Source organism: Melanotaenia boesemani, chromosome 1 (assembly GCF_017639745.1).
Source record: "Melanotaenia boesemani isolate fMelBoe1 chromosome 1, fMelBoe1.pri, whole genome shotgun sequence".
Taxonomy (NCBI): Eukaryota; Metazoa; Chordata; class Actinopteri; order Atheriniformes; family Melanotaeniidae; genus Melanotaenia; species Melanotaenia boesemani.
The window spans coordinates 40,676,488-40,702,209 of NC_055682.1; the positions used below are offsets into that span (position 1 = coordinate 40,676,488).

The 25,722-nt window shown below is 41.5% G+C and overlaps 1 protein-coding gene across 4 annotated transcripts in view; it reads right to left on the reverse strand.

Annotated features, from left to right (window-relative positions):
• The window catches only part of aldh1a3 (aldehyde dehydrogenase 1 family, member A3), a 48,910-nt gene extending 24,736 nt beyond the window's left edge, over positions 1-24,174 (reverse strand). For all 4 annotated transcript variants that reach the window (XM_041992876.1, XM_041992867.1, XM_041992859.1 and 1 more), the window contains exons 1-6: positions 24,041-24,174; positions 17,218-17,430; positions 17,012-17,116; positions 16,644-16,784; positions 11,297-11,426; positions 5,036-5,097 (exon numbers count right to left, since the gene is read on the reverse strand). In XM_041992876.1, the coding sequence (XP_041848810.1) occupies positions 5,036-5,097; positions 11,297-11,426; positions 16,644-16,784; positions 17,012-17,116; positions 17,218-17,310 (531 nt within the window). In that variant the 5' untranslated portion in view covers positions 17,311-17,430; positions 24,041-24,174. The remainder of the gene's footprint in view (positions 1-5,035; positions 5,098-11,296; positions 11,427-16,643; positions 16,785-17,011; positions 17,117-17,217; positions 17,431-24,040) is intronic.
• Positions 24,175-25,722: the final 1,548 nt, after the last annotated feature.

The window sequence follows — 25,722 nt, forward strand, 5'->3', positions numbered from 1 at the left end:
CTCACTCCTCTGGTGCCAGACATATCACTGTCAGAATCTTTTTCTGTTTTCAGCAAAGACAGAACGAAGGAATGAGGCAAGTCTAAAGGTGGAGGAGTTTGTTTTATGGTAAACAACAACCGGTGTAACCCCCAAATCACCAAAGCGCTCTCCAGCTCGTGCTCGCCATATTTAGAACATCTCTCCATCCTGTACCGACATTTCTATCTCCCCCAGGAATTTACAGCCATCATCGTGATCTGCCATATACATTTCTCTCACACAGACACCGACTCAGCACTATCGGACCTACATGATGTGCTGCCACCAACAACTTAGGACTTCTTACCGGCAAGATGGACTACAAAGTGACGTCATACAGATTGTGACGTACAGTGAAGGACGCTAAGGTACAGAGTGGAGTCACAGTTTTTCCATCATGACTTCAGGAGCTTATGGCGGGGACTCCCAACTATAACGGACTACAGGAGAGCCCCCACTCTGGTGAGTGCAGACTCCGGTCTGGCTGAGGACCTGAATGATTTTTATCCACGGTTTTTAGGCTGGCGCTAGCTCTGGTGGTGTTAGCATGCTAACTGCTACAGCCAGCAGACTCCTTCTGCTGGAGCGGTACATGGACTCACCCTGACAAAACATGACGTGTGGAGAACACTGAGGAGACTGAGCTGCAGGAATGCAACAGGATCTGATGGTATTCCTGGTTGAGTGCTTAAGTCCCATGGTGACCTGCTAGCTCCTGTCTCCTGTCCATGGTGTTCAACCTTTCTCTGAGTCAGTCTGTGTACCCTGCCTGCTTTAAAAGAGCCATCATCATACCCATGCCGAAGAATGTCCTTCCAGCCTTAATGACTACCGCCCCGTGGCCCTCAGCTTTAAGCTCATGAAGTGCTTTGAGACTGGCCAGGGGGAACATCTGTGCCTCCTTCCCCGACCTGCCACTGACCTTCTGCCAGGAACGTTTCCCAGAGGCCATGAAATCCTACATAGACAAATCCCTTAAGGTGGGTATCATTTGGCCTTCTTCATCCCCTGCGGGTACAGGTTTCTTTTTTGTGGAAAAGATGGATCTCTAAGACCCTGCATCGATTTTAGGTGTCTTAATAATATAGCAATCAAGAATCGCTACCCTCTGCCTCTCATGAACATGGCCTTTGACCAGATCCAAGGGGCCACGATCTTCACCAAGCTGGATCTCAGGACTGCTTATCACCTCACTCGTATTAGATATTAGGGAGGGGGATGAATGGAAGACGGCATTCAACACTCCAATGGGACATTACAAATATCGGGTCATGTTGTTAGGGCTGTCTAATGCTCTTTCTGTTTTCGAGGCACTAGTTGATGACTTCCTTAGGGATATAGTTGGTCAGTATGTCTTTGTTGACCTTGATGGCATCCTGATCTTTTCAAAGGACTATAAATCCCATCAGGAACATGTTTGTGCCGTGGTTCTCCGACTCCTGCAGAATCAGCTATATGTCAAAGCTGAAAAGTGCACGTTTCACTGTAGGACGACCTAATTTCTTGGGTATATCATCTACCCGGATGGGTGTCTCTATGGACCCTGGCAAGGTCAAGGCAGTACAGGATTGGTCTGTGCCTCAAAATCACAGACAGCTTCAGCACTTCTTGGGCTTACAAATTTCTCTCGACAATTCATCCAGACCTACAGTTCTATCACTTCACCTTTACTAGATTACGACCCCTGTTCTGGACTGCACTGAACTCTGCCTGGCCCTGTATAAGTATCCGCTTCTTACCTTGTTGTTATGAGCCTTGCCTGCCTGACCATTATCTTATCTATCTTATCTTTTGGATTGTGGACCTTCACTGTTTTCTTTCTGGAACCTTCATGGATTCTGTGTTCCCCAGCGTTTTCAGGACCTTGCCGCCCTTCCCTAAAGAGCTGCTTCCAGACTGCATCCGCACCCCTGGTGTTCAATATATATTATCTTGGTTTTACTTTAATCACTGTGTGTGTGGCTGATTTCACGAGTCCTCAGAAGTTAACCATTACAATAAAGTCTTTTGTAGCGTATTACTGCTCACATTAGCAACTAATGCTAAAACTGTGGGCACTTGTATTAGCAGCTAATGCTAACGTGCGCCACCACATTCCACAACAGGAAGTGATGTCACCACGCACATATGTACTTTCAAATGTATCCGATACAGTCATTTAAATTCACATTTCCTCTAAAAGAGGTTTACATTTCATTCTTTTATCAAAATGTAAAGAGTCTAATGCTATTTATCTGGTTTCCATGACAACATGTCATAGCTGCTCTCTGTGTCCACGGCAGTCAGCACCATAAACTGTATATAAAAGATGGACGGAGCCTCTCTTACGTCACCCGTTGGTTTCTGAAGAACAAAAGTGAAGCTCATTGGGAGGTTCCTACCATCGCCATCTTGGTAGCGTCACGTCTGCCGTCGCTCCCGGAAAATACAAAAATGGGCAAAGTGGCGGAGCTGAGAGAGGGACTGTAAGCATGGGGGTGGGACTGACGTCTATCAATCTACGAGCTGCCTGTAGCTAAGAGCTAACTGAACCAACTCGGATCTCACATGAGCTAACCAGCTAATGAAGGTAGGCAGGCAAAAGCTAAGGTGTGTGGTTAGCCGGCTAAAAACCGCGGTTGTGCTACACTCTCCATTCTTGCCACGGATATTGGATACATGTCAATCAAAAGGACACGCCCCTAATTATGCCAAAACACCCAAAATGGATGAGTTAGAAAAAAATTCTATCACTTAATTATGACGTCCCATCTTGTTTGAATTCATGCTTGTGTTGTTCTTTCTCTCAAATGTAAGTCGCTTTGGATAAAAGCATCTGCTAAATGACTGTAGAATAGAGTAGAATAGAATTCACCCCCCTCACAGTTGTCATGAAGGTAAACTTGACCTATTAATCCTAAAATGGATTTATGTACCAGGCTTTAAACATGTTTATTTCTGCTGTGAAGTTGGTCTTTTTAACATGGGAGTCAATGGGGATTTGCTCTGTTTTGGAGCCCCTAGTGGATGAGGGAGGAACTGCGATTTTTTGCACTTCCACATAGGCTTCACATTTTACCGCCAGAGGTTGCTGCTTGGTCAGCACACTCACACAGACACATGCACACACGCACACTTTCCGTCAGAGGAGAGAGTGCACGCATCGGAAAACATGTCAACGAGCTGCAAATCAGAAAAAAATACGAGTGTTTTCTAGATTTTCTAAAGCAGGTGAAGATGGAAGCATTTTGCTCCAGTGAGGAACAGATGGAGGATTTTTTCCTGCTTCTCCTGCACCCGCTTGTAGAGGGGGTTGATGTATGGTTTGGCTTCCCCATGACAATTCTGTCAGGTTGGCCCAATCTTCCCCGCTCCAAAGTGTACCTTAAGAGACACTATTTTCCTACTTTCAACAATATTTTGACTGTAGCGGTGAAAATACAATTGAATAAATGAATATTTTAGCGCCTGGATTGATTCTGCCGTCTCACTGGAACTACGTCACCTACAGCATCAACATGACTTACTTGCCTCCTCCTTCACCCTCTGCCCTTGTCTTATTATTATGTTGTTGTTTTTGTCTTTTTTACTAGTGGTAAATGGGTGTGCACAGCCTGCATGTACGACTGCATTTTACTGCTATTTTGCACGTGACAAATAAAAAACTTGAAACTTGTGACTGCAGTAAGTTAACTGCACAACAGTTTCATGTTAGTCGCCTAATTAATGAATTGGAAAGAAAAGGAAAGGCAAAATTATTTAGCACATTTAAGCAACTAGACAACTCAGAGTGCTTTACATGAAACATACATCAAGTACAAGCATCAAATGCAATATGAAAGACATAAAATAAAATGAGAAAAAGTTATACTAGAAATAAAAGGGTACAAATATTTTTTCTAGAAAAGGAGTTAAATTAGGAAACATTTATTTTTGATTTATTGTCAATGTATATATTTCCTATAATTTTGTTGATTATTGTTAAAATATACACTCTTGTTGCCCATTTACCAAATTGCTGAGTTGTTTCTAAAATATTTTGATTTTCTTAGATAAATGGTTCCATTCAGCGACTGGTCAATTCAATGGACTTGGAAGTGACGTCATTTAAAATTCTGTATGCGGCACCTCGTACTATCATAACCCCGCTCTGAGATTGACACTTAAGGCTGAGTTCTACACTTTTTTAAAAGTGTGAGACACTTGGTAAGTAACCTTTAAGTGCAGCTTTAACCGAGGATTATCTTATCTGTCTAAGGCAATTCTTAACAGTGTTTTTAGGAGTAATTCTAAGAAGTTTGAAAAATATGGCCTGAACTTCATTACTTCACTGCTGGTTTCCATTAATCCCAAAATGCTGTTAGCCTCTACCAGGTATGGTAGCTGTGGTTGCTGGGCTAGCTGGTGAAGTTAACAGAAAATTAGTTTGTCACCATTCAGACATTTAACTACATTTCGTTTCCTCTGTTTGTTGAAAAGGACCGCATCAACTGCTGGTGGCGGCAGACTGGGCCTAATTCACATATTCATGAGTAACATTTGGTGAATAAGGAAAAAGGTGTGGGATCATTACATTTAGCCATTTTCAGATCATACATTTTTTGGGAAAAACTGAAAAAGAAAAAATATTAAACACAGGGAAACACAGATTAAAAAAGATTTGTGATAAAAAGATAAATGACAGAATCAACTAAACCTCTACTTTCATTGAGAAATACAGAAGGTATGTGTTTGAGAAACAAAGCAGACGACTCATAGATGAACACGACTGATGTAATGAGGAAATGGAGAAGAGCTTTAAAATGATTAAAAATAAATTAAAAGAAAAACAGGCAGAGATACACCAAAGTATTATAAAATTTCCCTGAGGACTCTCCAAAGGGATTACTAAAGTATTTCTAATAAAGTATTTCTATTCTAAAACAGGAACTTCTGGACATTTCCTTTGGTAAAAACTCAACATGTTCAAACTCAAAGACAAACAGAGGATGTTCTGATTTCTGGCTGAGGAACAATGAATCCAGTCAGAACTTACTGGGATGATGGCTCCACACACACCGACAGGCTCGTGTCTGGTCAAACACATGAAGCTGTCATCTGCACAGAGAGAGGAAACAAACAAACAAACAAAGACAGAAAGACCAGCATAGTTTTCTGTTACAAACTCTACTTCTTGTTTAAGGTGTCACACCTAAAGCCTGTCAAAAAAAGGAAAGGAAAGAGAAGATTAAAGTAGGTTTGAATGGAAGAAAAGAACTGGTTTTGTCTTGTTTCTATTTTCCTCTCACATCACAAACCTCACACTTCTCTCTTCTCTCTCTCCTTCCATCTTAAGTTTTTCCGTACACGTTTTCCATGCAGATTTCATAATTTGTGCTTGTTTGTTGCTCTGATTCTTTTTAAGTGTTCAATAGATATTTGACATCTATTTTAGGTGGTCGTTGTTGGTAGTTTCATTTCACAAAATTAAGGTCAATTCAACCAAGAACTGTTCAATAGCTCTCAGAGACTGGTTCATTCTAATGATCTATTTTGTTCTCTCTGCTATGGTGTAAGATAGCTGTCAATTAGGATTCATGTTAACAAGTACAAACCCATGCAATATTCATCTAAAGCTGTGTGTGAAATCACACATAAAATGTTTGTTGTGTATTTAGTCTGTAAGAATAATATTTAAAAAGTTATGGGTTCAAAAATTATAAATAAAAAATGGTATTCATTGTCACGGTGTCTTCACTATGTCAAAAATATGTCTTGGGGTCACAGACATCAATAGAGAAGAAGATAAATAGATTCCACAAACTGCGCCTGTGTCTGAAGTGCTGGAATACAGGATGTGCTACAGACCAGTTGAGTTAATTGGTTTATCCATGACAAACAGAATTATTTTACTTGGAACTGAGCTGAATGATGGGTTAAATAACGAAGGAATGAAGCAATAAACCTCTTAAATCTTCTGCTCTACATCATCAGGTATAGACTGCAAAGGATAACGAGCCATTGTGTTTTAGTTAACTCATTTAATTAACAGAAATTTATTTTTTTTACTTTAGGAGTTGTAAGAGTACTTTACATATGTCTACGCTCTTTTGTGAAATGTCATGAGAATTCCGTACGCCAGTCGTAGAGGTCTGACAAAATGTGACTGCTAACAAAGCTGCTCTATAAATAAAGATTAAAATTCCTACATATATCTTTGACACATCTCAATACTGAATGAAGTCAGGCAGCTAAACAGTTCATGCGTCTGTAAACAAGGTGAGTAGTTTATTTAAATCATAGGGATGGCAAAACCGAACCTTTGTGAAGCAATGAATCACTTTGACATGTCTGCTGTGAATTCGACATGCAGATTTGAAGCATGTGGTCCAGTCAAAGATCGCCATCTGCTGGTTGGATGTGTGTAATGCATCTGAGGGGAAAGCACTGATCCATTTTCTACCGCTTATCCCGGGTTGGGTTGCGGGGGCAGTTGTCTAAGCAGGGAACCCAGACAGCTCATCTAGGGGGATCCCAAGGCGAAGGGAGAAATGTCCTGGGTCTTCCCCGGGGTTTCCTCCTTGCGGGATGTGCCTGGAACACCTCACCAGGGAGTCCAGGAGGCATCTTGACCAGATACCCGAGCCACCTCATCTGGCTCCTCTCGATAAGCAGCAACTCTACTCTTAGCTCAGCTCCTTCTTTACCAGCACAGACCGATGCAGAGTCCGCATCACTGCATTTTCTCAATGGATAATGTCTGTGACCCCATGATTTTTTTTTTGACAGTTTCTTCACAGATGTGGCTCGTAAATTCAAAATGAAGAAACTGTAATCATAAATGACATTTTTGTATTTGTAATTTTTGAAGTTGTAACATTTTAAATCTTATTCTCACAGACTAAATGCACAATAAACATTTTGTGTGATTTTACTCAGACAAGAATTTACAAATTTGTGTTTATGCACAACTTTAGACAAATATTGCACAGATGTTAACACTAATCCTAACTGACTGCTGTCTTACAACAACGTCTGAAGACACTTTAAAAGAAAATTTTATTTAAATAAAATCCTGTACATCACAGAGAGGTTTTCAGATTCTGATCAATTCAGACGCTGTTACTAGAAATTTGATTAATTTATGATCTTTGTTCCCCCTGCTCTGGTTCTGATCTAAACTGAATTTACAGAAGTGATAACATCATGCGTCAGCATCAGGCCTTCTCCTCTCCATAAGGGGCCGTTACTCCGACACCAATGGTGGGCGGGAGGATCCAAACATCCAAATATGGATAATACTGATACCAGCGTTGGTATTGATATCCAGGGTTCTCGCTGCATGTAAATGATCATGGCGCACTGCCACAGCAAAATTAAAGTCGCCATGTCTTCAGAACTGATTTTTTTCAGATGTTACGAATGTAAATAATATTGTATGAATGGAGCTATAGAGCATTTAGTCTAAAGTCTATATGTGCACATTTACAGAAGTGAACAGAAGTTAAATCGTACTTGTGACACTGCTCTGCTAATAACTTAATTTTAAGTCTCAACATCCTGTCTGGTTCTTCTTTAAATGCCAAATGTGATGTAGACATTTTCGTATTTTCTCAGCACCTCAATCAGCTGTTCATTAAATAAGTCTCATAAAAAGACTAGTGGCAGAGCAGGAGAGAGCAGCAGGGAAGCTGTGGTCGACTTTATTTATAAATACATACATACATACATACATACATACATACATGCATACATACATACATACATACATACATACATACATACATACATACATACATACATGAATGAATGAATGAATGAATGAATGAATGAATGAATGAATGAATGAATGAAAGAGACTCAGGTGTACTTTATTAATCCCAGACTGAGAAATTTCAGTGTTACAGCAGCATTATAAAATGACAGAAAAGAAAGAGTAAAATGAAACTGTAAGATGCAAAAATACTACATACAGGATACACTTGACAGATTTCCAAGTCAAAAATCAAAAAAGACTACAAAGTCGATCATTGAACTGCGGCCTAGAGTGTCCTGGTGCCAAGTGCACATGTGGACACTCTTATGTCTGAACAAGGTGTTCGTTATGGACAGTCCATGACGAGCACAGAAGTCCAACAACAAAACACCACTCAGATTTAGATCGGGGGGTGTTCCTCCCAATCACGCCCCTCCAGGTCTCGCTGTCATTGCCCATGTGGTTCCCCCAGCCGAACAAGGGAGTCCCCAGAAGAAGTGCTCTCCAACACCCGCTCCAAGGACTCTAAAAAGGGTGGGTACTCTGAACTGCTGTTTAGTGCATAAGCACAAACAACAGTCAGGACCCGTTCCCCCCCCACCTGAAGGCGGAGGGAGGCTACCCTTTCGTCCACCGGGGTAAACCCCAACGTACAGGCGCCAAGTCGGGGGGCAATGAGTATGCCCAAACCTGCTCGGCGCCTCTCACCGGGAGTATAGGGAAAGAATCATAAAATACTAAGTAGTCTCATTTAAGCTGGAGAGATATGCATCCCACTTCAGATGGAAATCATCCATTTTATCTAACAGCTTATATGAAAGGCGTTCCAGTGCAGCTAATTTACCAAGATGATTGTGCCATAAGGACACAGGGGGAGCTAACTGGGACTTCCACTGAGAAACAATACGTTTACGACCAAGCATTAGTGCTGTCTGGACCCATTCAGCATCGTTTGAGGGAAGATTGTCAAGAGATGATGGGTCACCCAAAATAAAAAGCCCCTGAGAGATGGGTACATTGTGTCTAACAATCTCTGTGACATACCGATGGATTTCCATCCAGAAGTTCTGAACTTTGGGGCAAGTCCAAAACATGTGAGTGAACGTGCCCTCATCCCTTCCACATCTCCAGCAAGCAACGGACTGAGCAAGTTTTACCCTGTATAATTTATAAGGTGTCCAATACAGTCTATTTAGAATTTTGAATTGGATAAGTCTTGTTCCAAGTTCCCTCGATATTTTTATTTTACAATTTTTAGAATTCTGGCCCACTCTGATTCTGTAAAATGCACATTAAGATCTTTCTCCCACACCAGTTTAAGGAATGAAGGCCCCTTATCAGAGCTCTTAAGGAGCAACGAATAATACGTTGAGGCCTTATAGCCTTTGCCGAAGACCTCTACCGCACGAGTAAGCCAGTCTACAACACTGGGAGGGGTGGTTGGTGAGCCAAAGGTATGACACAACAGATGTCGGAGCTGTAAATATCTCCAGAATTGGTTCTGAGGTAGCTGGTACTGGACATTGAGGTCCTTGAAGGATTTAAGAATTCCCCCTTCATACAAATCTCCCAACAACAAAACACCCCTTCTCGCCCAAGGACCCCCCAAAAAAAGGGGAATTGTCAATGCACAGACTAGGATTAAGCCAAATTGAGGCCATAGTATGAAGGTGTGAATGAAAACCCAATATAGTAGCAGTTCTTTTCCAGACAAACTGTAAAAAAGAAACAACAGGGTGTGTTTGAGTACTGGAAGAAAGTTCAGTAGTAATAAGGTGTACTGGGGAAAGGGGTGCACAGTCGACTCTCAAGACTATACCAAGGGGGAGCCCTTTCAGGAGGCAGTGCCCAGTGAATAATGTGTCTGAGACAGAAAGCATAGTGGTAAAGAGTTAAATTCGGGACCCCCAACCCCCTCGAATCTACCGGTCTCTGTAATCTTTTAAGTTTAAGTCTGAGACGTTTGCCGTTCCACAAGAAGGTATTGCACAGTCTATCAAATTGGCGAAAATAACCCACAGATATCCTTAATGGAAGGGCTTGCAATAAATAATTGAATCTGGGAGCACAAATCATCTTAATTACATTGGCCTTTCCCCAAAGAGACGAGAATAAAGGAGACCACCGATCTATATCCATTTTAAATCTATCTATTAATGGGTCAAAATTAACCCGGATTAAATCTGACAATGTGTGGGGAAATTTAATGTCAAGATATTTGATTCCTGACTGGGGCCAGCTGAAGTTACCAGGCAGGAACAATGTCTTGGGACAATAAGGTGTCAGAGGGAGGGCCTCGGATTTTGTCCAGTTAACCTTGTAACCTGATAGATGAGAAAACTGGTCAATGATTCTAAAAAGTGCAGGGATGGAACGTTGTGGTTGCGTAACCAGCACCAGAGCATCATCGGCATATAACATCAACTTATGAGAGCTGCCATTTGCACACAGGCCAGGGAAATCAGGGTCTTTGCGAATAGCAGCTGCGAGAGGTTCCAACACTAAAGCAAAAAGCAGAGGGCTCAAGGTGCAGCCCTATCTAGTCCCTCTAAAGAGCCTAAAGGGTTGTGAAATAACACAATTTGTGGTAACAGAGGCTCTGGGATTATTGTAAAGGAGCTTGACCCAGGAAATAAATTTTGCACCAAAACCGAAGGCCTCCAGGGTGGAGAACAGAAAATGCCAATCTACCCTGTTGAAGGACTAGGCCATCTTTTAAAGGAAAAGGACATTTAGCGCGTAACAATGTGATTATTGCGATTATCCACATTTCATGCAATTAATCACATTTAAAAATTTTAAGCGCTGCCCAGCACTATTAAAAATATAGATTAAAAAGTACTATTTACAATATGCAATTCACAAATAAGTATCCAGGTAAAAATATGAATAACAATAGAATATGGGATATAAGATCAAAAAAAAAAGTACGGAGGTGCTTAAAGAAAAGAATGAATGAATGAATGAATGAATGAATAAATAAATAAATAAATAAATAAATAAATAAAAATAAAAAGAAGAGAATCAACTGCTCTCAGCCCGGCAAACTGAGCCATCTCATAAGGCTACATTACATGTTTGCCTTAAATAACATGCCTTTGATAAATCAAGCATTTATAACTTTTAAAATGTGATATTTTTCCAGCGGGGGCCAAGCCCTCCCCAACATTTTAAAAAAAAATCCCGGAGGAAACTCTGATATTGATCGATTCGATACTAGTATCATAACATCAATACTTTAATGTAAGAATTGAAAACTGTCAGAATGTTCATAAATAAGGACGATAAAGTGGTTTTTGGTGGATTTGGTTCACTGGACACTTATCAGCTTTTCTCACTGAGAAAAATAAATAGATAATGCCAAACTCAGATTTTTATGGTATGAGTAATAACTTTTCTGTTTATGTGTTAGAAAATTAATGCATTCATTTTACAGACTGATCTCTTTGCATTAATGCATTAATTCTGACAAACCAATAAAAACAACTGTTATTGGTATCAATAACCCCAGTCCGTTATTTACTTGGTATTGGATCGATACCAAACCGGTCTGACACTCACCTATGGGTAGACTCTGGCCGTGGATTTTGTCGGTCCAGCCTGCGTAGTAACGCAAAGTTTTGATGCTGCCGTCCAGGTCGATGAAGAAGGACTGCAGGAACGGCTTCCCAGTGTCCAGAGTCTCCAGGGTCTAAAGAACCAGGAAAACAAGCGTCAACTTTGGAAGGTTCTTGGCTTTCCTTGTAGAATATATTTATTTTTCTCTCAAATCAAATAAACTAATAACAATTAAACTTTTAATGAAAAGCTAAAATCATATAATTGAATAAAAAAGTGTTCAGTTTTTCCAGCTACTGATTGTTGGTATTTCTGCTTTGTGGCGTTTGATCGGTTTTCTGGTTGGTTTTTAACATCATGTTCTGTTAAAGTCTGTTTTATGTGCTGGATAGGTTCATTGCTTCTGTTTGACTCCAGGTTTTAGGCTGGTTGGTGATTTTAATCTTCATTCCAGGAGTGTGCACGGCTTGTTTCGGTGATGGACAGACATCACATGAATCCATTTTTACGGGCTTGTAATAAAAATCATCACCTCCTTAAACCACATTTTTGTCTGGTTTAAAGTAGTCGTGCTTCTTGTTGTTCTGATTGTCCTAAACTATATAAATGAAGGTTCCAGAGGTTTTTGTTAAAAGATCCATCAATATATACGTGACTAACCAGTGTGGGAAAGATGACCTGAGAAGAGGATGGGGTATAGGCTCAATATAAAGTCATAAAGATTTTGTGGTTATAAATGAATGTTTGCAAACCTTTTCATTTTTTATTTGTGAAAGTTTGTGAATGTGTAGAAAAGAATCTGCATGGCTCTAAACAAGATTTGTATCTGTAAAGAAAAATAGTTAATCTACAAACATCTGCTCATGGATGCGAAGCGAAAGACTGAAGGTTTTTGTCTCTGTGTTTACACTTCTATCTTATTGGATGATGACAAATCAAACTGTCCAATCAGAGAGCAGATGGCCTCCTGTCCTTCTACCACTCTGTAGGCTCTTAAAGGGATCTAGATAACCTAAAAAAATGGATGATGGTGTAACTACTTCTGCGACCGGTGTGGGATATACAGTAATTTATGATATTGTAGGAAATAAAGTAAACATTTAACTCTCAGGTTCCACTTGAACAGAAAGAAGTCACACTTTCTCCTTAATAACGAACTACAGAAGTGTTACAGATTTTCTCAGCTCGACAGCTAATCCATCTCCATCATCATCATCCATCTCCATCATGCATCTCCATCATCCATCATCCATCATCCATCATCTATCATCCACCATCATCATCCATCATCATCATGCATCTCCATCATCTATCATCCATCGCCATCATGCATCTCCATCAACCATCAACCATCATCTACCATCCATCTCCATCATCCATCATCATCATCCATCTCCAACATTCATCATCATCATCCATCTCCATCATCCATCATCATCCATCATCTACCATCCATCTCTGTCATCCATCATCTATCTCCATCATCCATCATCATCATTCATCATTATTCATCAATATCTATCATCTATCATCCATTCATCTCCGATCATCATTCGTCATCGTCCATCCTCCATCCATCATCATCATCATCCATCTCCATCATCCATCATCATCATCATCATTATCATCCATCATCATCATTATTCATCAATATCTATCATCCATCCATCTCCGATCATCAATCATCATCCTCCATCCTCCATCCATCATCATCATCATCCATCTCCATCATCCATCCATCTCCCATCATCATCATCCATCTCCATCATCTATCATCCATCTCCATTATCATTATCCATCATCTACCATCATCCATCATCATCATCCATCTCCATCATCCACCATCATCATCCAACATCTATCATCCATCTCCACCATTATCATCCATCTCCATCATCATCATCATCCATCATCATCATTCATCATTATCTATCATCCATCATCCATCCATCTCCCATCATCCATCATCATCATCCATCCTCCATCCATTATCATCATCATCCATCATCTATCATCCATCCCCATCATCATTATCCATCACCTACCATCCATCATTATCATCATCCATCTCCATCATCATCATCATCATCCATCTCCATCATCCACCATCATCATCCAACATCTATCATCCATCATCATCATCATCCATCTCTATCATTCATCATCATCATCCATGTCCATCATCATCATCCATCATCTATTATCCATATCCATCATCATCATACATCATCATCGCCATCATCCATCATCATCCATCTCCATCATTCATCATCCATCATCATTCATCTACCATCCATCATCATCATCCTCATCCATCATCCATCATCTACCATCCATCATCATCATCCATCTCCAACATCCATCATCATCATCCATCTCCATCATCATCATCATCCACCTCCATCATCTACATCCATCGCCATTATCATTATCCATCATCTACCATCCACCATCATCATCATCATCCATCCATCTCCCATCATCATCATCCATCTCCATCATCTATTATCATCCATCTCCATCATCATCATCCATCTCCATCATCATCATCCATCTCCATCATCCTCCATCATCATCATCCATCCCCATCATCCATCATCATTCATCTCCATCATCATTATCCATCATCTATTATCATCCATCATCATCCATCTCCATCATCATTATCCATCATCTACCATCCACCATCATCATCATCATCCATCTCCCATCATCATCATCCATCTCCATCATCCATCATCTATCATTTATCTCCATTATCATTATCCATCATCTACCATCCATCATCATCATCATCCATCTCCATCATCCACCATCATCATACATCATTCATCTTCCTCATCCATCATCACTTATCATCCACCTTCTATCATCCGCCATCATCTACCATCCATCATCCATCTCCATCATCTATTATCATCCATCTCCATCATCCTCCATCATCATCATCCATCTCCATCATCATCCATCTCCATCATCATCATCCATCTCCATCATCATCCATCATCCTCCATCATCATCATCCATCTCCATCATCCATCATCATTCATCTCCATCATCTATTATCATCCATCTTCATCCATCATCATCCATCTCCATCATCCATCCATCTCCCATCATCATCATCATCATCCATCTCCATCATCCACCATCATCATACATCATTCATCTTCCTCATCCATCATCACTTATCATCCACCTTCTATCATCCGCCATCATCTACCATCCATCATCCATCTCCATCATCTATTATCATCCATCTCCATCATCCTCCATCATCATCATCCATCTCCATCATCATCCATCTCCATCATCATCATCCATCTCCATCATCATCCATCATCCTCCATCATCATCATCCATCTCCATCATCCATCATCATTCATCTCCATCATCTATTATCATCCATCTTCATCCATCATCATCCATCCATCTCCCATCATCATCATCATCATCCATCTCCATCATCCACCATCATCATCCAACATCTATCATCCATCATCATCATCATCCATCTCTATCATTCATCATCATCATCCATGTCCATCATCATCATCCATCATCTATTATCCATATCCATCATCATCATACATCATCATCGCCATCATCCATCATCATCCATCTCCATCATTCATCATCCATCATCATTCATCTACCATCCATCATCATCATCCTCATCCATCATCCATCATCTACCATCCATCATCATCATCCATCTCCAACATCCATCATCATCATCCATCTCCATCATCATCATCATCCACCTCCATCATCTACATCCATCGCCATTATCATTATCCATCATCTACCATCCACCATCATCATCATCATCCATCCATCTCCCATCATCATCATCCATCTCCATCATCTATTATCATCCATCTCCATCATCATCATCCATCTCCATCATCATCATCCATCTCCATCATCCTCCATCATCATCATCCATCCCCATCATCCATCATCATTCATCTCCATCATCATTATCCATCATCTATTATCATCCATCATCATCCATCTCCATCATCATTATCCATCATCTACCATCCACCATCATCATCATCATCCATCTCCCATCATCATCATCCATCTCCATCATCCATCATCTATCATTTATCTCCATTATCATTATCCATCATCTACCATCTATCATCATCATCATCCATCTCCATCATCATCATCCATCTCCATCATCCATCTCAATCATCCACCATCATCATCCAACATCTATCATACATCATCATCATCATTCATCATCCTCATCGATCATCATCATTCATCATCCACCATCATCTACCATCCATCATCCATCTCCTTCATCTATTATCATCCATCTCCATCATCATCCATCATCATCATCCATCTCCATCATCATCCATCATCCATCATCATCCATCTCCATCATCATCCATCATCATCATCCATCTCCATCATCATCATCCATCTCCTTCATCATCCTCCATCATCATCATCCATCGCCATCATCCTTCATCATTCATCTCCATCATCATCTATCATAATCCATCTCCATCATCTATTATCATCCATCATCATCCACCATCATCAACTTCCATCTCCATCATCATTATCCATCATCATCATCGTCATTCATAATCATCTGTCATCATCATCCATCATCATCATAATCATCATCACAAAGACAAAGACAAGATATGTGCAAAAACATTTTTGACAGTCATGCAGATTTTTTTCTCCACGTTCACAAGTTGGACTTTTCACAGGGTGACAAAACAAACATAATAATTTAAAACTCTTAATTAAACTAACTCAAAATTATTTTTAAACATTCATTTACAACCATAAAAACGTTACGCCTCTATATTGAGCTCGTATTTCACCCTTACCTTCTGTTAGCCTTTCAATAACAGATCCAGACTTCCAGCAGCAACAAGAACAGCAGAACTTTGGTTGCTCTTTGGTCTGTCTGTGTTTTTGTGGAATCTGTCATGTTTAAACTGGTTTCACACCAGATCAATTCTGTTTGGATCATTTAGCTCTTTTTTCAAAGGTTGCATCTTTATAAATTCCTTTAAATCACTGCAATGTTTATATTCTCATTGTGTAATTTTAAAAGAAATAACCAAAGCTGTTAAAAATTATGTAAAAAATAAACCTGAAAAGAGTTTTTTTTTTTTACATTAGAAAGAGCTGTCTGTTTTTTAACATCAAGACTTTAAGAGATGAAAACAGAAAAAACATTTTTCTAAATGTTTCTTCAGTCATCTCCATATTAAATGATAAGCTATAAATATCCATCAGATACAGAGGAGCGTTAAACAGCTCGTCTCATGACACCAATGAGAATATTTTGAGTCCCGATGTGAGTTACCGCCAGCAGGAGCCGGTCCCTCTCCATCAGGTCGGCCAGTTTGTGCAGCAGCTTCCCGCGGCTGGACGCGTCCATCCTGCGCCACGGAGAGCTCCTCTGGACCGCCGCTTTGGCTGCTTCAACCGCCTCATCCACATCCTCCTGAGAGGATAAACCAGATAAACCAACTAAACCAAAGCTGCTGCGTTTATGCGCGCGTGATCCAAATCAGGATCCAGATCTGAGTTCAACAAACAACTGATGCCATGAACTTTATTTCTTATTTATGTTTAGTTTTTTGTTACAGTCAAGAACGTAATCAGTGTCTTTACACGCTAATCAATCATTGGAATCGATCAGTGATCCAGATGTGTCCAGTGTTTCCTTACTCTATCCGCCTCCTCCACATCACACAGCTTCACGCCTGTCGCGGGGTTGAAGGTTGGAAATCTTTTTCCTCTGATGGACGCGCGCCACTCATTGTTGATGAAAACCTGCGGTGAACGCACACGTGACACTTAGTAGATGATATTTAAACACAAACTCAGCCTGAATGTTCAGTAAATCCAGATAGGTCCAGGTTCGGTTCTGTTACCTTGGTGTTCCTGATCAGCTGGACTTTGACCGGCTGAGGAAAAGCGCGGGTCTTCTCCTGCAGTCCGTTCTCGGAGGTCCCCCCCTCAGCCATCCTGTAACCGGTCCGGTCCAGTCTGCGCCGTATCCCAGAAACATCAGCTTTTATAACCAGAAGAAGTTCCTCCCCCTCACAGAGGTAGCCTCCAACTCCGCCCCTCCACAAAAAGCTTACCTGAGAAACCAGAGCACATGGAAGCTTCTCTGATATGGGGGGTTGAAAAGTGCCACAACCACATACTCAAAACAGCATAAAACAATTGATTCAATATGTTATTAGTTCATCAAATTAGAAATGAAAACATGCATACATTAGTTAATATATCAAAAGCTAAATATAATACATTTTCATTTAACGTAAAAACATATATATTTTTAACATTTAATTATTTCATGGTCTCCATGCTGCAGTGGATCATTGGTTCATTTTATACCATCCCATTCAAACCTTTGGACAAACTTTCACATTAGATCCAATGGGAAAGGGTGTCCAAACTTTTGAGTGGTAGTGTATGTCAGCTTCAGACGTCAAACCTGGTGGGCGGGGCTAATGTTTAGCATTAATGTGGCTTTGATTACTTTGGTCTGAAGATGCCCATGGACATTGTTTTTATGTTTAAATTAAGTCAGTCCGTCAAAGTCTTTGTTTAGCCCAAAAAACATTTGTTGAAATTTTGTCTGTTAATACGTCCAACATGGACCAGATTTAGAGATGGAAGGGTCTCTGCTTCAAGATAGGCTCTGCAACCCTGCATTGGAATGGAGGATACGGGCAGTGGAGAGACTTCCTTAAATAAATGTCTTTTCTATGTCATGAAAAAGATGTCTTTACACCCTTCACTTTTTATTCATTCATTCATTCTCTGTACCGCTTAGTCCATCACGGCAAGCTGGAGTCTATCCCAGCATTAACAGGTGAGAGGCAGGTACACCCTGGACAGGTCACCAGTCCATCGCAGGGCCAACACATAGAGGACAAACAACCATTCACACTCACTCCTAGGGAGAATTTAGAGTCATCAATTAAACTAACAAGCATGTCTTTGGATGGTGGGAGGAAGCCGGAGAACCCGGAGAGAACCCACGCATGCACGGGGAGAACATGCAAACTCCTTCATTTTTCAACCAAATCACAATGTTGATTCAACATCTTTTCAACTGACTTGTGCTGGGTGGGCAGCTGCTGCTGAAATGTTTCTCTACTAGTACCTCCTTGTACTAGTACATTGTATACCGGCATACCTGTATCAGTCTAAAAAAAAAAAACAGAGAATATTGCAGGCTGCAAGATGAAACACAGGAAAAGTCAAGCAGAGTTTAGGAAGCCAAGACGCAATATTACACCGAAGACAGAAGGATACGAGAAAGACGGTATTTGAGGGTAGGCTGGACAACTGAGCACAGAACACGTTAAACCAGAAATTCAGTCCAGTACTGGTCGCTGTTAAATGTTTTCTGCAGGCTGAGGGAACGGAGGTGACATCCAGCTGGTGAATCTTTGGTGATGACTTGCTGTGTTTTCCACATTCTGTGTGGAAATGATAGAGAGACAGGGAAGAGGGCAGATATAATAAACTCTAATTTATATTATGTGTTGTTAGAGTAGTACATGGATGTACGTGTTGAGGACATACCTAAAATGTTCTTATTTCCCTTTCTCAAGTGCACACATGTATGTCACCATGATAACTGACCATAAATTATACCTTTTGCAAATGTGTTTCCACTTTTATTGGTGAAGTTTACCAGATTTAGTCACATTACTTGAATGAGGTTAAATTCAGTAAAACAAAATCCTGCAAAGCCACTTTTAGTTTTTGTGTATTGTTAGATACTTCCTCTGGATGACTTCACTGACTTCCATTAAAACCTCATTTAATCTCACAACCATCACAGTTTAAAACTCTGCATTCTGTAATTTTAGTGTTTCCGGTTGAAGGAAAATAATGATGACTTGTTTACTGTATAGCACCAGATTCAACAGGTTTTCCATATGAATGAATTTTCATTGAATTGTTTATTAAGATCAAGAGCAAATTACAAACTATCAACAATGTGCCAAAATGAAAATGAAAATGGGGAATGGGTCAGCTGGTGCTGAAGCTCCATCTGGTGCAGCCAGTGATACCAGTACCGGTATCAAAGCTACAGCTAGTAGTCCGTTTGACTGAACCAATTCCAGTCTATCCTGTTGGGCCCACTCCAGCCGTAATGGTTCTTTGTAGTCTGGTAGTCACTTTAAAGATTTCAGAAGATTCGCTCTACATTTTTTTGAAGTTTGCTGGTAACAGTGAGTGGCCATCTGCTGAGAAACGTCCTAGTCTCTCTGTTTCGGGGGTTAGCTGTGAGAAACTTCCTGTTTAGTAGTGAATGCTTTGCTGCAAACTTTAGCAACAAACACCACACAGCTCTGCTAGTTCCAGTAGAGTCCCATGCCTGCTTCACCACTGCTGGGTAAAGTGAAGGGAGCTAAGCCTGAAGCTAGCTGCTGCTTCAGATTAGTTGACTTCAAAAATCATCTAAAACGCCCATCCCTAGCATTAACCAAGCAGAGCTCTCGAGATACTCAGCGATATTGACTCTGTTTACAAGCCACCTCTTCCTCCGTTTTGGGTCCATACATTTCCCCTCTCAGACCGGTTGGAGGATCCAAATGCTGCCCAGTTGACCATGATTGACTTTAGTCTTTTCTGTAAAATGTTATATATAACCACGGCATGTGGTGACCACTTAGTAATTACCCAGAGCCTACTGACTTTCTCCGTTATTAAAGCTGCCTGTCTGTTCTGTAGTAGTTTGTTTGTTTGGAACTATTGAAGGCTCCATGACCCATGTGACAGCTCTTACAGCGAAGTCAATGGATGTCGCAGCTCGTGGGCAATATCGAGGGCTCTGACCAAGAGATGAACCAGTTTTCTTCTTCATTGTGTCTCGTCTTCTCCTTCAGTAACTGTTGATATTATTTCAAAGGTCCAGTTAATTTGAGAAGTGCAGCATGAATGCAAACTTAGTCCAGAAGAATGTTGAACCCCCCAACTGAACCAAGTCCCCAATCGGACTGAGTCTGGCGTGCTATCCTGATGTGAATGCACCCTTAGATGTTTCCCTTCTGCAACACAACTGACTGAAATCCAAGAAAAACAAATCAACGAGTCAAATTTATAATTAGCTAATTCATAAAAATACTTACCTAGCTAAGGAAACCAAAAGTTTAAAGATTCTTGTTCTTGGTCAGATTTATCAGAACAGCTCATATTTCTCCAGTTAGATCCTCTTTTCATTGGCTCCCTGTTAAATCCAGAATATTTCAAATTTTTCTCCTCACATATAAAGCTCTTAATAACCAAGCTCCATTGGATCTTAAAACTCTAAGAGTTCCAGATTTTCCCATCAGAGCACTTAACTTTCAGACTGCAGGTTTACTGGTGGCAGTTCGAATACACAGATGGACAATTTCGTCTGTCTCCTGTGTGTAATTACGTGCATAATGTGGTCATTCTACCAGGAGCTTAGCTATCCATCACTTGATGCAGAAAACGGAGCAATACCACCGGAAATCGCGGGGGCAGTGCTGAGCAGAATAGCTGAAATGCAACCAGTGAAAGAAACAAACCAGAGAAGACGACCATCAGGAAGGGAACAAAAAAGCAGAAGAAAGAAGGCGAGGACAGCAACTAATTGCATGAGCTTTTGAAGAAAGGATATGTGAGTGTTTAGTGCGTGTTGGGCAGTTGGAAACAAATTTATTACCAGTGCATTACCGCTGTCTGACACTGATGACTGAACTCTGAAGGCAGCACTGCCCACTAGTGGAGGAACTGACTTCAGAACCATGGCAAGGCAAAAGAAGCATGGAAGTATAAGGACGGTGACGTATGACATTTGAACCGGACATCCATATTTACGTATGTAAGGGAGCATAAATGGATGGTCCAAGAAGATGGCCGTCCTTCCTGGTTTATTTCGGACAGCTTTCCCATCTCCTCGCTTATTCCTCCTCTTTATCTGACCCAAAAGTTTTTTCACAGCTAATATTGAATGAGTTTTCAGGTCCTAAAATACTCAAAGGATAGAGGAAAGAGGTCTGGATGAAGAGGTAAATAGGTTTAGTGTTCATGGGATTGAAATAAAGCTTTTAACTTCAACTAAACAATGATGAGATGATGCAGAGGTCAGCTTCATGTTTAAAAGATGTCTAATCCTGTCTCTGCTGGGAAGAACTCAAACTCCAACAGAGTAATCGAGAAACCAGGAAATGAGATATTCATAATGAAGAGGAGGAGCATCTGACTGGATGATGAACTGATGGAAAACAGAGAGGGGAGGAGAGTCAGTCCAGGTGTTCAGAGGCAAACAAAGACTCTTTTCAGATCTAATGAGAACTCTGCTCCTCCACTTGCTGCAGAATGAAGCAGGGTAAAATCAGAAACAAGCCGAGGTTCTGGTCTAGTACCAGACTCTGGACAAAGGGAGGCCCACTCAGGCCAGGTTCAACCAGAAAACAAGAATGCTGACATCATAACAACACAACAATATTGATGCATTCTACCCACACTGCCTGTGCGATCAACATATTGTGCACCCCTATTCTAGAGGTTTTCTAGTGACATTCCAGAGATGTTCCAGAGATGGTCCAACGTTGTTCTAGATGGTTCAGATGGGTTTCTTGTGAAGTCAGATAATTTCTATGACAGACAATAACAAAATCAAGCCAAGGCTGCTTCTCTGCTGTGACAACCACATTTGAAAAAGATAATAAAACCTAAATAATCAACAGACAATCATTCTACATCTTTTGCTTCCTACATAACTGTTTCTGTGCATCTGTCATTGGAGACATGATTAATCCACATCACCTGGTCTACTGTAATCAGATAAAAAGCTTCCAACAGCTAAATGTTTTCCTTTGTCTCCAGATTTTCTCAGTTTGTTTTATAGATTAGATAGAGGCCTAACGCTCACTGAAGGCTGCAGGAACCAGAAATATGTTTAAATATCTGTGTTGTCCTAATAACCATTTGCAGTGAGCTGCAGGTTTCTTATCAGACGAGTCTGAAAACTTGATGTTGTCTAAAAGGTAAACATGGAGGAATGCAGCAACTAATCATGACTGCAGTGAGAGCACTTTGTATGAAGTAAAGGAGAGGGGGAAAGAGGGCTTGACGAGCTCTTCATGGGAACAACGAGCAGGCAGGAAGAGAACAGATAAGTTTCTGTTTTCTAACTAGAATCACATGTGCGGTAGTACATGAACTTTAAAAAGCTGGTACCTGGGTCCATTTGAATAAGTAGGTCCAACCAGACTGAAGCATCGGCCACTCAAAAGTGTGCTGCTGATTTCTTGTTTTTTTTTTTTTTGGTCAAAAGGAGGCTGTTGTTAAAGAGCTTTTACAGTATGACAAAGGATGAGTTTAAAATAGATCCAAAGGAGAAAAAGTGATTAAAACTTCTGACATGGAGTGTTGAAACAGTCCTTTTTCATGCAGATGAGCAATACAACCCACTGAAAAAACTATATTTATTTACTTGTTCATTCATTTACTGACAAGTGACATGCATTTGGATTGGCCCCTCAAATTTTAGGACCCATCTGCATTCTCAACTTAGTCCAAACATGTGAGTACCAGGTTGGACTCCTTTCCCTCCAGCACTACCTTCATTCTTGGTGTGATAAACTGAACACTGTATTGGAAAAATTCCTCAGAGGTTTTCTCCATATCAACATGACAGCATCACGCAGTTGCTGCAGGTTTGTCGGCTGCATCCATGATGAGACTCTCCCGTTCCACCACATCCCAAAGCTGCTCTACTGGACTGAGATCTGGTGGCTGTGGAGGCCGTTGGAGTCCAGTGAACTCATCGTCATGTTCTAGAAAGCAGGTGGAGATGATCTGAGCTTTGTGACATGGTGCATTATCCTGCTGGAAGTAGCATCAGAAGATATATAGAATATATATATATAGAAATCCACACAGGTTCGAACCTTCCCCCAGCCGAGACTCGAACTAGCAACCTTCTTGCTGCGATGCTAACGATCCCAGTACCGTTAAGCCCCTAAAGCAAACCAAGTTACTACAAATAAAAATTAAATATCCCCAACAATAAATACTAAATATGTGAGTTTTGACCCTGTTCTTAAAAACATTAACATTCTCTGCAGCCCTGAGGTCCTCTGGCAGGCTGTTCCAGAGGCTGGGGTCGAAATATTGAAAACATACCTCCCCCGTGGTTATGTCTTCTAACATTAGGAAGGATTAGAGGACCAGTGCCAGAGGATATCAGGGCCCACAAGGGTTTGTAAAGCAAAAGCAGGTCTGATCAGATAAGAAGGCCCAGAACCATATAAATAGTAAAAGAACTTTAAAATTGATCCTGAAACACATTGGGAGCCAATACAGTGACCTTAAAACAGGTGTAATGTAGGCCCGCTTTCTGGTCCTTGTCAGGACACGGTCAGCTGAAATTTTTTAGTAATTGAAGAGCTAAAATACTCTTTTTGGGAAGACCAGAAAGCAGGACATTAAAGAAGTCTATGCAACGTACAGAGCCGGATTGAAAGTGCAGGGGCCCCTGGGCACAGTGTCCAAGGGACCCCCTACCCATGGCAATATTGTGAAAATTGTCCATTACACAATGTAAAACTACATTTCTCACATTTCTCAGTCAGTTGTGCCAATAGCAACATTGTGTGGTAACTCACTGGCTTATGTACATTTCGTCTCATGTCCATCAAGGTGGTCTACATTTCAATCATTACTCAATCACAAACACACAGTCACACCTACTGTTTCATCCCTGTGTCAGTCTTCCTCAGTGTCTCTCAGTGCTACTGTCCCTTTCTTTCTGTCTCACAGCACTCCTTTGGTGCTTCCTCCTCAGGGCTTCATCCCTCCCTTGTTGTGTCTCAGCCTCTTTTCCCTCTTCTTGTGATAAAACAATATGGAATCAATTCAGCAACTGGACAGCAACAGGGCTGACAACTTTTTAATAATTCTTGGAGTGAGATTTGATAGAACTACAACAAAGAAGGGATAATAAGACAAGACAGAGGAAATTTTGCAATAATAATCATTTCTCAAGATCTGCGTGCCTTGTTGGACTTTTTTTTGGCCTTTCGGGGGGCCTTAATTATCAGCTGATGGTGGTGAGAATGTACAAAAATTAATACAGCAAGGCAAGGCAACGCAGTTTATTTGTACAGCACATTTCATGTACAGGACAATTCAAAGTGCTTTACATAAAACAAAGGCATTACAGATATTTAGAAATAGTAAAAGGCATCAACACATAATCACAATAAAATAATAAATTACATTAAAATGATTACAAGCAAGATAAAAAAAAAAAAAAAGTAAGAGGGGTCCGGGGGATGTACGTCCAGAGGGAAGCAAAATTCCCTCTGGATGATGAGCCTCTAGTGGCATTTGGCACCCCCGCTCCCCAGGAGGCCCCCCAGGGCAAGACAGGCCAGGAGAGGCCGCCCCCATGACCGGGACATTCAGGGACCATATCCAGTGAGCCGTCACCAACCCTAGAAAGTACCCACCCTCCCACACCCCTAATGGGGAATGAGAGGATGGGGACAGCGGCAGACCCATGGCCCACCACCCCCAGGCACGCCCAGGTCCCCCCCCCAACCACACACAGAAACACATGCACACATCTATTTCCTTGCACACTCCCGCTCATCCTAACTCATAAATGCCCTCTCAGCCCCACCCACACAATATAAACACTCACACAGCATCCAACCCTCCCACTCTCACTCCCCAGACACACCCCCACTCATCCTAACACATGCATACCCACGCACACAAACATACCCCCACATCCACACAAACATCATTCAAAGTATAGACACACACACACAACATACAAGTATCCCTGTCTCACACCCCAGCACCTCCCCCTATAATCCCCCGAATCCCACTCAGCCCTCCTTCAAACCCCTACACCCCCCCTGCCCCCGGGCCATACCCTGGGTCCCAGGGCATCAACCAGACACCAGGGCATGCACCAACCCACACCACGGCAGCACATCCGGGCAGGCCCAGACCCCCGGCACACACGGACCCCACCACCCCGGAGGGAGGAGGACCACCCCCGGGCATCAGAGCCCAGAACCCCTGCCCAGCCCGCCTCGGAATAGCCTGGCCACCCGGCCCAGGACCGACGCCCACCAACCCAGGCACCACCAGTGGCCTCACCCCCCGCCACGAGGCGACTCCAACCGCTGGCCCCCACAGCCCCTGACTGGGCCAGACCCAGAGCCACCCCCACCACAGAGCAGCCCGGTCCCGCACCATGGGCAACCACAAAGAACCCGCAACCACCAGTCACTCCCGGCCATATCCCAAACCCCCATAGCAACGAGGTCACAGTCCTCCACCTACACTAAGTGATGGAACTAAGCACAGGGGACCAGAGGGAATGAGATTTAGCTAATAGTTCTTTGAGGAGGCAGACA